Source organism: Ammospiza nelsoni, chromosome 19 (genome assembly GCF_027579445.1).
Source record: "Ammospiza nelsoni isolate bAmmNel1 chromosome 19, bAmmNel1.pri, whole genome shotgun sequence".
Lineage (NCBI taxonomy): Eukaryota > Metazoa > Chordata > Aves > Passeriformes > Passerellidae > Ammospiza > Ammospiza nelsoni.
Window position 1 is genome coordinate 9,422,175 of NC_080651.1, and position 12,195 is coordinate 9,434,369.

At 47.3% G+C, this 12,195-nt stretch overlaps 1 protein-coding gene across 1 annotated transcript in view; it reads right to left on the minus strand.

Annotated features, from left to right (window-relative positions):
* MYH10 (myosin heavy chain 10) overlaps window positions 1-12,195 on the minus strand; it is an 86,309-nt gene that overhangs the window by 31,540 nt on the left and 42,574 nt on the right. Inside the window, exons 6-10 of the mRNA XM_059486133.1 lie at window positions 9,250-9,342; window positions 6,918-6,981; window positions 5,059-5,157; window positions 3,497-3,640; window positions 3,106-3,201 (exon numbers count right to left, since the gene is read on the minus strand). Of these exons, the coding sequence (XP_059342116.1) occupies window positions 3,106-3,201; window positions 3,497-3,640; window positions 5,059-5,157; window positions 6,918-6,981; window positions 9,250-9,342 (496 nt within the window). The remainder of the gene's footprint in view (window positions 1-3,105; window positions 3,202-3,496; window positions 3,641-5,058; window positions 5,158-6,917; window positions 6,982-9,249; window positions 9,343-12,195) is intronic.

Here is a 12,195-nt window from a genome sequence, read left to right on the forward strand (position 1 = left end):
TGGGATTCCAATATTTCACACAGAACAACACCACAGGCAGCAGGGCACTTCAACAGCAGGAGCCTCCTGATGTAATTTCATTATTTAAATGTGCATTACCCACCCCAGCCCTCCAGGCTCCTGCTGCATCAGTCCCTCCCCTGAACACGAGGCCCAGGAGCTTGGGTGTTTGTGACTCCACACTTCTAAAAATGACAGCGACAGTGAAGGTATTTTTAGGTCCAGGGAAGTGTTGCCCTTTAGCCGGTAGCTCTCCACACCACCCAGTAAGAACTTGGCCCCTTATCTTTAATATCTGATAGCTTCTTTTACTGTCAAAATGAAAATAAAAAGTTGTTTTTTCAAACCAGCATTGGAAAACAGATGTTCATACTATTATAAGTGAGGTTTTGCTGCATTATTTTTTCTTTAGTATTAAGAAAACTATTATTGCTCTTTAATGTTGAGATTCTCTGTCTGGCCATATGCTCACTAGAAGGGTTCATGACCTGACACACAAGCAGTGAGATCAGGGGAGTGTCACAAACTGAGCACTCCTTCACTTGAGCCACAAACAGGAGCATTTCTGGGCTCTGAGCACACAAATCTGCACCAGCACATCAGATAAAACTCACAACCTCAGGGGCCAAGCAGGAAGTGCTCTCAGGATCTTTAAAACAAACAAATAAAACAAGAACTTGAAAATATTAAGTAGCCAGGGGATTCTGTAAAGGATATTGCAGTGCAAGGAAGGAGGGTCCCAGGGCACCCCAAATACCACACTCAGCTCCCTGCATAACCCAGGGGCTTGGAATTTATTGTTCCAGCCTTTCCAGTCAGTCATAACTGTGCTTCAAGCAAGAATGATCCCAATAGACCACAGCAGGTGAGATCCCAGTCAGTTATCCCAATAAACCACAGCAGGAGCACGTGAGATCCCAGCCAATGATCCCAATAAACCACAGCAGGAATGATCCCAGCCAATAATCCCAATAAACCACAGCAGGTGAGATCCCAATAAACCACAGCAGGTGAGATCCCAGCCAATAATCCCAATAAACCACAGCAGGTGAGATCCCAGCCAATAATCCCAATAAACCACAGCAGGTGAGATCCCAGCCAATAATCCCAATAAACCACAGCAGGTGAGATCCCAATAAACCACAGCAGGTGAGATCCCAGCCAATAATCCCAATAAACCACAGCAGGTGAGATCCCAGCCAATAATCCCAATAAGCCACAGCAGGTGAGATCTCAGCCAATAATCCCAATAAACCACAGCAGGTGAGAATGATCCCAATAAACCACAGCAGGTGAGATCACAGCCAATAATCCAGAGCAGGTGGTAGAAGAGACCTCAAATATCACCCAGTTCACCCCCTGCCACAGGCAGGGCACCTCCTTGTTTGTTTGTAATGAGAAAGGACAATTTAAAAAGTGGGACTGGAGAAAACCCTGATGTCCTGACCCATGTTTTATTACTGCTGGGGTTTGGACAGAAAGTTCTGAATTAATTACAAAGCCAAGATACTGAGGAGCTCCTGTCAGAGGTGAACATGAACTTTATGAGGTTTCTTTGAACTTTTGCCCTCCCCGCTGCAAGGTCCCTTCCCAACCTGGTGATCATGAACTGACTCTCCAAGCACAGCTTCTCCATCCTCCTGAGCCACAAAGGCTCTGTGGCTACTCTGACAGCTGTACTTGAGCCCAGGATTTTTTTATCTCCATTTCCCATCTCCAGGGGAGAATGTGCTTGCCATGTTCTTTGAATGGGTTCCTATCTCAGGCCCACACAAACTACTCCCACCCACAGAGGCAGTGCCTGACTGTGTCACACCCAGGCTCTGAGCAAGGGCAGTCCCTGCAGGAACACCCTGATTTCTGCAGAGAATGCAGGGAAACCCTCACAATGGGATGTGACAAGAAAAGAGAGATCAGTTACCCTCAATTCCTTCAGAAAGATGCAATAACTTAAACCATATCACCAAATTCTTAAACACAAGAGGGCAAAAATATGCTTTAATTGTGATCTGAGCCTTTCATCCTTTTGGCTTTAGAAGTCAGAATTTTGGATCCAGTACTATAAATATCCAAGAGTATCAATGTATTTATAGTCAGTGTTGTAATTCAGAATTGATGTCTAAAAACCAATGATAATGCAACTAAAGACAGCCAGGAAGCATCTGTGTCTTTCCACATCACACCTTCCACATGGACATGACCTGGATGAATTCTCTAAACCAGCAGGAAAAGCCAAAAAAATTAACCCCTCACCCACCTTTTCTCCCCATTGCAACACAGAAAGTGCCACAAGCCAGGTCAGTAACTACTGACCTTTAACCTGGGCAGCACCACTGCCCTCAGAAAGGACAATTTTGGGCTTTGCAAGTGACCCAGGTGCTCAGGAATTTGGGGCAGCCACAGAATGAGACCAGACAAGAAGGTGAGCTGTCCATGTCAGCAGCTCCTGGGAATGGGGGTTCCCCTGCCTCTCCACTGATGCCAGCTCTCCAAACTGCCTCTCATGAGAACATTTCAAGGGCTGGCACTGCAGCCTGCAATAAAAACCTCAAAAGTGCCTCTCAGCAGCTTTTTTTTTTTTTTGGGGTGGGGGAAGAAATGTATCCTTCCAAATGCTGATTGCATTGCAGGCACTGATAAATTCAGTGTCAGCCACACTGCCAGGAGACTCCAGCAATGAGGCTGCTCTAAATGCAGCATTCCTGTCCTCAGCCACTGCACCAGGGAAGTTGTGCTTGGCTCCAGGGCTCTTATCATTGGCAACAAAACTGCTCTCAGCAACCAAAGCAAACAAACTGATTTAAGCATGAACTTCTTGCTAGGGCTTAAATTTTTGGAGAGAGCAATAAACAAGATTACAACCAAAATACTTGTTCCAAGCTCAGCAGCAATGCAAACAGCATCAATTCCCCTGATGGACATTGCATTTGTCTGCAGCAGGAGACGGAAGGGAGAGGTTTAGGAATTGTTTGTTGGTGCCATCAGCCCAGAGCCCTCCCAAGGATGCTCAGCACTGCTCTGTGCTTGCCAAGATTGCCCTAGACAGGGCAGAGTAGGCAGAGAGCTCAGCACAAGCCCAAGGACCCCCCAGACATGGGAACTCACCAGTGTTCTCTGGCATGGAGGCCTGGTCTGTGTTCCTCTCTTTCTTAAAGGAAATGTTTCCAAACTGCAGCACTGAGGACACCACTTTCAGCATGGCTGTGGTAACAAGAGACACTGCATCAGTTCCATGGCACAGGGCTCAGCTGAACACATTTTCCTCCTGTTTCTTGTGTCACTCTCCTTCCAGATTGCAAGGAGAAAGAAGTTCAGGAAGGAAATACACTTTGTACTGTGCTTTTTGGGCAAATGGCTTGAATTTAACTCCAGTTGGAGTTAAGCAAACATTTTCTTCAGGCTGTCAGAGACACTGAAGCAACATTAAATTTGGTGACACTAAAGTAGCAGAGTGTGTGCGTGTGAGAGAGAGGGAAAAGGACCTGGAATAACTTACACAAGATCTCATCGTGTGAAAAGCCCATGATATGCATGGCTTCCATTGTCTCCTGGAAGTTGTCCTTGTCCTGTTGCCCAGGGATGGGGATGTAGCCATTAGATAAAAATCTGTAATTGTTAAATCCCTCGAGCAGCAGGTCAGCTGTGTTGGAGGAAGGGGAAGAGACAGAAAAATAACTCAGCAATGCTGTTCACACCCACCCGTGCTCTGTTCTCACTCAATTCCCCAGCTCTGCTTTGGGAAACCAGTCCCTCAGAAATGGCTACAAGCCAGGAGAGCAGCTTCTGAAACCCTAAAAATACCCTAAACTTACAAGTGCACCTCCCAAGCTGAGGCCAGACTCAGACTTCTCCCTGCAGCAACCTCCACGAGCTCCTTAATGCATTAAACCAGTGCCCAGATCCATCTCAAATCCTCATCTGGAGTATCTTAAAAGGAAATCTCTACTGAAAGGTACAAGACCCAGGCAGAAATGGAGCTGGGGATTGATGACCCTATCAAGGATGCTGAGCACAGCTTATCTCCTACAGGAGGAGTGGACCAGTTCTCTGAAGTCTGTATCTTTATGAGCTTCACTTACCACAACCCACCAGGAACTCCCAAGGAGGGGAAAAGCCCCAAACAGAGCTGAGATAACCATCCCAGCACTGCCATGGCTTGAAGAAAGCCCAGGGTTTCATTTGGTTTGGGTTCAATTTTTCTGTAGGCTGGAGGAGATGGGGCTGGTTGTTTCCAGCTGGGAACTTTGCACTCCAATCCAGGGATTCCCAAACTGGGCTTTGGCAGGGAGGAGACACTGCCTTGGAATGGCAGAGTGGCTCCCCAGCACATCTGATAAAACTCAGTGTCACAGACACATTTTCTGAAAAATCCTTTCATTAGGATCTTTTCTCCTGAGAAGCTGGGAAGCTTCAGCTTCTCCATGTTTTGCTACTTTGGAATGTGATTTGGAGAATTGTTTACCCAGCATGTGAAATTGTTTTTACTTGATGACCAATAACAGCCACCTGTGTTGAGGCTGTGAGCAGTCACAAGATTTTCCTTTCCTTTCCTTTTCCTTTCCTTTCCTTTCCTTTCCTTTCCTTTCCTTTCCTTTCCTTTCCTTTCCTTTCCTTTCCTTTCCTTTCCTTTCCTTTCCTTTCCTTTCCTTTCCTTTCCTTTCCTTTCCTTTCCTTTCCTTTCCTTTCCTTTCCTTTCCTTTCCTTTCCTTTCCTTTCCTTTCCTTTCCTTTCCTTTCCTTTTCCTTCCCACCTTCTGATGAAATCCTTTCTTCTGTTCTTTTAGTATAGTTTTAATATATCATTTCCTTTTAATATAATATCTATCACAAAGTAATGAATCAGCCTTCTGGAACATGGAGTCAAGATTCTCATCTCTTCCTTCGTCCTGGGACCCCTGCGCACACCAGCACAACCCAGCAGTGATTTCAGGACAAACCTACCCGGCCTCTCCTTTTAGAGCTCACCACTCACAACCACAGAATAACCCAAACCCACCCTGTACCCCTGAAACAACAAACTCAGCACCCAAGAGGTGTCAAAGGGACATTCCCAGCTTACACTTGAGGTGCTCTCCTGCTCCAGCCAGCAGCTGGTAGAAGATGTGGAACGTGCGCTCGTCCTTGGCCTGACGCACGGCTCGGGACTTCTCCAGCAGGTCTGGGGTCACCTGGAGTCAAGGGCCACCTGCAATCCCTGCTTCAAAATCTACTGAGAGCTCCAAAGCAGGCCAGGGAATCAGTCTGAGACCAAAGAGAATTGTAGGAGTAATGTCCAGAGCTGCTGGGGCTGCCCCTGGATCTCTGGGTGTGCCCAGGGCCAGGCTGGACACTGGGACTGGGAGCACCTGGAGCAGGGGAAGGTGTCTCTGGGGCAGTGGAGGTGTCCCTAGGGCAGGGGGAGATCCCTAGAATAGGGGAAGGTGTCCCTAGGACAGTGAGAGGTGTCCCTGCCATGGCAGGATGGACACTGAGGTCCCTTCTACCCCAAACCAGGCTGGCATTCTGTGACTGGACTTGGTCCAACATGGACTTTAGTGACTAAATAAGAGATTTCCAGCTGGTAGAAACCCACTGTTCATCTCAGCCAATTCCTGACATTTCCCTGCATCCCCTGCTCCTTGTAGCCACCACTGCCTGGACTAGCTGCTAGTCTGCCATGGCCCAGCTGCACTTTTGCTGAGGGGGAGCTCCATCCTTCTCCATCATCACTTCTATTGAGGTCCCAGCTGAACTCCTAATCCCAAAAAGCAGCAGCTGCTGAACTCAGAAGTCCTTTATTATCCAAAGTGCATTTGCCATTCCTTCCAAGCATTGCCTTTCTACATAACAATCCACACTGCCTTTCAACAGCTCCCAGATTCCATTTCTGCAGCAGGTAGTGCCTGATTAGCTGCCATGAGCTGTAATCTTATTTCATTTTTTTATTTCTTGATATCCTATATTGTAAAGCAAATGCAGGACAGGGATATGAATTGACAATGCCAAGGATGGGTTCCTGTGATGAAGAAGAAATTCCCCAAGAGTTAAACCCTCCTGTTTTCACAAAGCTCTGGGCAAAACAATTCATCTGGACTCTCCTAAAGGCTGCCTTCATTCCTGTGCTGTGGTGAATAAAAAAAAAACACTTATTGCAGCATATTTTGAATAACTATAGATCTTTCCCAGCCTTATTGGGAAATCACATTTTCTGACAATTCCAAACACTTAATGTTCAGATCAAGCAGTTTCAAAACACAGGAACCAAATGGAAACTTAACTACAGCATTGTTTATGATCAATATTCACTTCATGTTGTTTAGCAAGACTCCCAACTCCATCCTTTTATGACCACTCCACTGCTATTCTCCCAGAAAACTTAAAATTACACAATACATTTTCAGCACAGAGAAAACAACTTCAGGGAAGGGCTTTCAGTGCCACTATTTTGACTTGGTTTTACACTCATAAACAAGAACAACTCTTAGAGCTAAAACTGAATTCGCTTTGGTATTAATTACAATTAATGAAGCTTAATAGAAGGCCCTGTGTTACTGAACCTTCATGGTAGCCAGAAGAGCTCCTGGCACACACAGAGGCTCAGCTCCTCCTCAGGAAGGCATTGGGGATTTTCAGAAATGTTCCCAGAACAAGCACATTTCACATGGTTTCTCTTTCTAACACAGCCTGTCTTTAAGGCCAGCCTGAAAACCCTGCAGGTTCCAGGGGGTGGGATTTGGGAGTTTAGGATTTCTGAGCACACAGAAGCTGCTGAGTCTGTGATATTTGAGCAGTTATTTTGAAACAAAGGGAGAGATGGATGCTGTCAAAGGAATGTCCAAGTGTGGCAACCTCTCACTGCATTCCAGTGAATTCTAGGGTTAAAAGCAAAACAAAGCAGGGCAGCTGCATTTTGCAAGGATGTGGCAGGAAAAAGGATACAGGTCTCAATGTTGGCCCCAACAATGTAACCAGTGACATCAAAGTTAATCCTGATGAATTTGCCCTGCAAAGGAAAGAAGATTTTTTCATAAGTACTTTGTTTTTTTTGTGGGTTTTTTTTTTTTTTTTTTTAATTAAAACAATGCTGTCCATACCAGAGATAACCCAAATACACTCATGGCTCAAGGATTTCCCAGGTTCAGAGGAAACATTTTCCCTTCCATGGGCTCACTCCAAGGGAGCACACTGCACACAAACACCCTCCAGGATTGGGGAACTCCTAGGGCAGATTTATTTGGGATCCAAACCCCTCTGAAGGTGAGGCTGCATTTTCCCTGAGCAAACACTGTGATGTGGGGAGCAAGGCTGGGATTCCAGGTGTGCACATCTCTGGGGCATTTTCAGGTGCTGCCTGGCCAAAGGATTTCTCCCTCCTTTTCCAAAAGGCCTCCATGGTCTCTCTCCAGCTCATCTAAGGGCTCAATTCTGTTGACACCATCACAGCACTGAGCCCAGGGCTTTGGAAAAGCCATATCAGAGGGAAGCAATCAGGGCTGCCACATCAATCCAGTAAGGCCACTCTCCTGGCCAATACAAACCAGAGACTGATGATCCCCTGGAACACAAGAGAACTGCCTTTGGTAGAATAAAAAAGGGGAAAAAATAAAATACATTGGCCACTGGGCTTCTCTGAGTCCTGCCTGGGTTCCCAGGAGCAGGGCAAGGCTGAACCACCTCTCACCTTGTGGGAGGACAGAGATTTCGAAATCAGGTTTGGAAATGGCTGTTAAAGATGATTTTTTTCTGCATGAGATGAAACCATCTGGAATGAATTATACTGGTCCCTTTATGAAAACAGAGCTGGAGCCATCAGAGTGATTATGTTCATGATGGAAATGCAGAGCTCAAAATAACACAAAACAGATGCTGACATCTTTTAGGGAAAAGTATTCTCATTAAGTTAGTACAGCCTCTGATGGATTCAAGACAGGTAACAAAGGGGAATCACTGTGCAGTGAAACCTGTTGATGTTATAAATCCTGTACCCAGCTTCTATAAGCATCAGGAAACATTATAAATAACAGGTCTGTAAAATTAAAAAAGCTGAATTTCCACAGAACTGTGCTCTCCCTCCTCAGCTGAAGGGGCTGATGGATTTAGTCATACAGTTTTCCAGAGTTCTTATCATGGAGTTGAGTTCATGCATTATAAATCCAAGCAACTGTTGAAATGTCAAAGGCAGACAAGAAATCTTTCATTTGTTCTGTAAATTTTAGTGCTGTTCTCACAAGCAAAATGATTTAATACCTCCTGAACACTTTTGAAGTTGTACTAAAAACATCTTCCCCCTGAAATAAGAGATGACTCTTTTTTTCCTTCAAAGGAGAGGAAGTTCTAAGAAGTGGTAAAAAGCTATTTATTCATCCTGAGCTCCACCACAATTTTTAAAACAATAGAACCCATCAGAAGTGGTTATCAGCCACCAAAACACTGTGAACAGCAAGCAGGGACCCAACAAAAACATGGAGCAGCTACAGCAGTGCCTGCCACCTGGGCCAGGTCACAAAGTGGCCTTCTGACTTTCCTGCAGTAAATCAGGACATTGAGATGGGTTTTATGTGTGCTTTTGCAGAAATTCAGGATGTCCTCTCCAACCCAAGCACTGGATAAAGCCACGGCTCTGCACAGGAAGGCTGCAGGCTTTGCCAGCCCCGTGGGTGCCCCAGTCCTGGGCACCTGACAGCAAGCCAGCGGCATCTGTGCACACAAGCCCAGCACAGCTCTATTTGATAGATTGTGAGCTGCTGTCAGCTCAGGGATGGCTAGAGTCAGAATAAAATCCCTTTGCCAGGAGCCAGTGAGAAGGTACCTTCAGTGAGCCCAGAAAGCAGAAGGCATTGGAAGGAAACCTGGATTCATGGGGGATGAGGAGAGAGAAATGTCCTGATACAATCAGAGAACACCTGGCACAGGGCATTTCTGCAGCAGCAGCTCTGGGATCAGGGGCACAGCTCTGGGATCACGGCACAGCTCTGGGATCAGGGCACAGGCTGTGGGATCAGGGCACAGGCTGTGGGATCAGGGGCACAGCTCTGGGATCAGGGCACAGCTCTGGGATCAGGGGCACAGCTCTGGGATCAGGGCACAGGCTGTGGGATCAGGGCACAGCTCTGGGATCAGGGCACAGGCTCTGCAGGGATGAGGTGCCCAGGCTCTGGGATCAGGAGGCTCTGCAGGGATCAGGGCACAGGCTCTGCAGATGTCCAGGTTCTGGGATCAGGGGGTTCTGCAGGGGTAGGGGCACAGGCTCTGCAGGGATCAGGGCACTCACAAAGCGGGAGGAGTTGTCGTTCTTCACGGTCTTGGCATTGCCAAAGGACTCCAGGATCGGGTTGGCCTGCAGCAGCTGCCTCTCCAGCTCCCCCTGCAAACCACAGAGACACAAACACAACACATTTACCCAGAGCACAGGGCCCAGGTGCTCTGCCTGTCCTGCAGTCACCTCCCCGGGTGTGACAGTGCCACCACCTCCAAGGGGATTCTCATCCTGCCCTCACTCTCCCAAACCTGCAGCTGCCTCCATCCAGGGGTGAACGTGGCTGGATTTGGGTGGTGTTTGTTTATCAAACCACACAGAGACACATACAGACAGAACAGGGACCAGACAGGACTTGATGGATGTTGAAAGTCACTGAATATGGGAAAGAAAATTCACATTTAGGGCTAATGAAATCAGGCACAGACATTTGAGTGCTTAGGGAAGAAAGCAATTTAACTAATTTAAGGTTTCAGGTTTAAACTTTGTGCTGGCAACACAGCTATCTCAGAACAGCTATTTCCAATCTCAGAAATACCTATTTTCAAGCTTACTTTCAGGTGAGTGAAACTCCCCTTCAGTCAGCCAGACTGAAACTCATCTCATTGCATCACCTCTGACCTGGCCACACCAGCACTGAGCAACCCCAATTACAAACATTGCTTTCAAATTGCTCAATCCAGCCAGCACTGCTCAGGGTGCTTAATGCATTTGTTAAATGCTTCTGTCAGCTCTGGCCAATGAGTTTAGAATTTGAAGTACTTATCTCAAGGAAATTGCACAACAGCTTTTGCAAGTTCTGTCCATGAGGAGGTCTGGTAACAAAAAAAGTCTGTGCTGCTTCCAAGAGCCCAGGAGGCACAAATGTACACAGGAAAATATATAAATATATTGTCTTCTTGCTCTGAAGGATGGTGTGGGGGAAAAAAAATTAAGTGAACCTGTCTGGAATGTAGTCTCCAATCTGACATTTGTGTTCATGAACCTGCTTTTTCCAATTATTTATAGTCCTGGTGAATAAAGGCCCAGATCAAGCATCAAAGAACAGGAAGCATTAAGTCTCTTAAGGCTTCCACATGGGGTCAATTCTTAGACAGGAATTTTTAAAATTCACTACTTAACACCTAAAAGAGTTTGATTTGTATATTGAAATATATTTCAAGCTCTCCTGGAAATAAATGGCTGCACCTTCGTTAATGTGACCTCAAGTTATCTGCTCAGAAGTTGCTTAGTTCCAAATGTTCTCCCTTTGGGACAACACATTCCCTAAATGCTGGGGTGGATAAGAAAGAATAAATGCAGAAGGAATAAATGTGAGTCCCAGCCCAGAGCAGAGCCAGCAGTGCCATGGCAGGGCTGCCAAGGTGACAGCTTAAAAGCATTTTTAAACTCACAAAAAACTGCAACTGGAGAGAAACTGGAGGCCTGTTATAGCCACTCTGTGCTGTTATATTCTCCAAATTTCCCAAGTAAAAGCCTCAGAGAGCCTGGAATGCTCCCACCTCCCCTCCCCTCTCTCAGCTCCTGTAGGCACACCAAGATCCAGGGCAGCATTCCCTCATCAGCACTGCTCCTGGGATAAACCCACAGTGTCCAGCCAGGGCAGGGAGTGTGGCACAGCTGGCATGTCCCATTTATGTTATTTCGGAAAAGAAATGCCCTGAGTGCCCAGTGAGTGCTGCATGGCATGGCTGTGTGTCACCAGCACTGCCTGGGCTGGGAGGGCACAGCAGGGCTGGATAAACCTGCAATAAACCTGGGATAAACCTGGAATAAAGCAGCAGAGGATGTGGATAAACACATTTACCCATGAAATGCTCTGGCTGCTCCTTGCTGCCATCACCCTGAGGGGCTGAGGGAGCAGGGGATGCTCAGCTGAGGGTGAACACCACTGGAACCAGCAGAGCTCAGTGCTGCACACACAGACCTGTCCCAGCCCTCACTCTGCAAAAGGCTCCTGATTTGGGGGGGTTCCTCTCTCCAGGCACTGCTTTCAGCCAAACCCAACCCTCTTTGGGGAGGGCTCAGGGTTCTACACAGACACTGAACTCCAGCTTGGCCTCTGGGCTCAGCCCCTGCACAGCATCTCCCCAGAACTTTTGGAAAAAGCAGAATGGGAACTGTGGGAGAAGTGAGGGCATGCAATGGCTCATGCAGCACCACGAACACAGGGCCAGGGACTGTCTCAGTTCCAGAAAAGCAGCAGCAGCAGCCCAGGGGGTGGCTCTGGGGAGGCCTGGGGCAGGCAGGGATGCTCCATGCTACTCACATACAGCAGGGATCCACTCTGCACTTCCAAGTGACATTGAAACACAGATGTTAATGATTCCATGCCTTATGCAGCATCAACAGCCTGGGATTAGCATTTTCCACAGCCACAGTCAAAATGTTCACCAGCAAATGTTTCATGTCCACCCTGGCACCCAGCTCCAAGCAAGAGGAGGGTCCAACCAAACACCACTCTGTCTATTCTTGGACTTGACAAATATTTGAGTAAAAACCCTCAGAAGTGACTGATGTGTGCAAGGAGGGAGGATTCAGTGTCTCACTGGGAATGTCTGCAGCTTCTGAACAGGACAGCACAGCCCCACAGCTGGGTCTGACTGCACCCCACACTCCCAGGGCATCACAGCTGCCCAGGCGCTGCCTTTTGCTCCCAATAGATCACACCTGAAGGTCCCTTTATTATTTCCCTTTGCACTCATCAGCTCCAGAGAAATGCAAGGGGGGAATTCACCCAGCTGAATTAACCCTTCAGTTTCCATGGCTGGTCGCACCCATGGGAGCTGGGACAAAGCTTTGCTTTATTTAAAAGCTCAAAGGCATCCCTTACCAGCTCGGGTTAGACTGGGGCATTTCCCCTGTGGCTGCAATTGTTTGTTTATCCCTCCCCACAGTCCTGCCCTCAACCTCCACCTAAGCCTCCTCCAGGTGAGCTCCACCTGGAGCCCTGCAATCCCT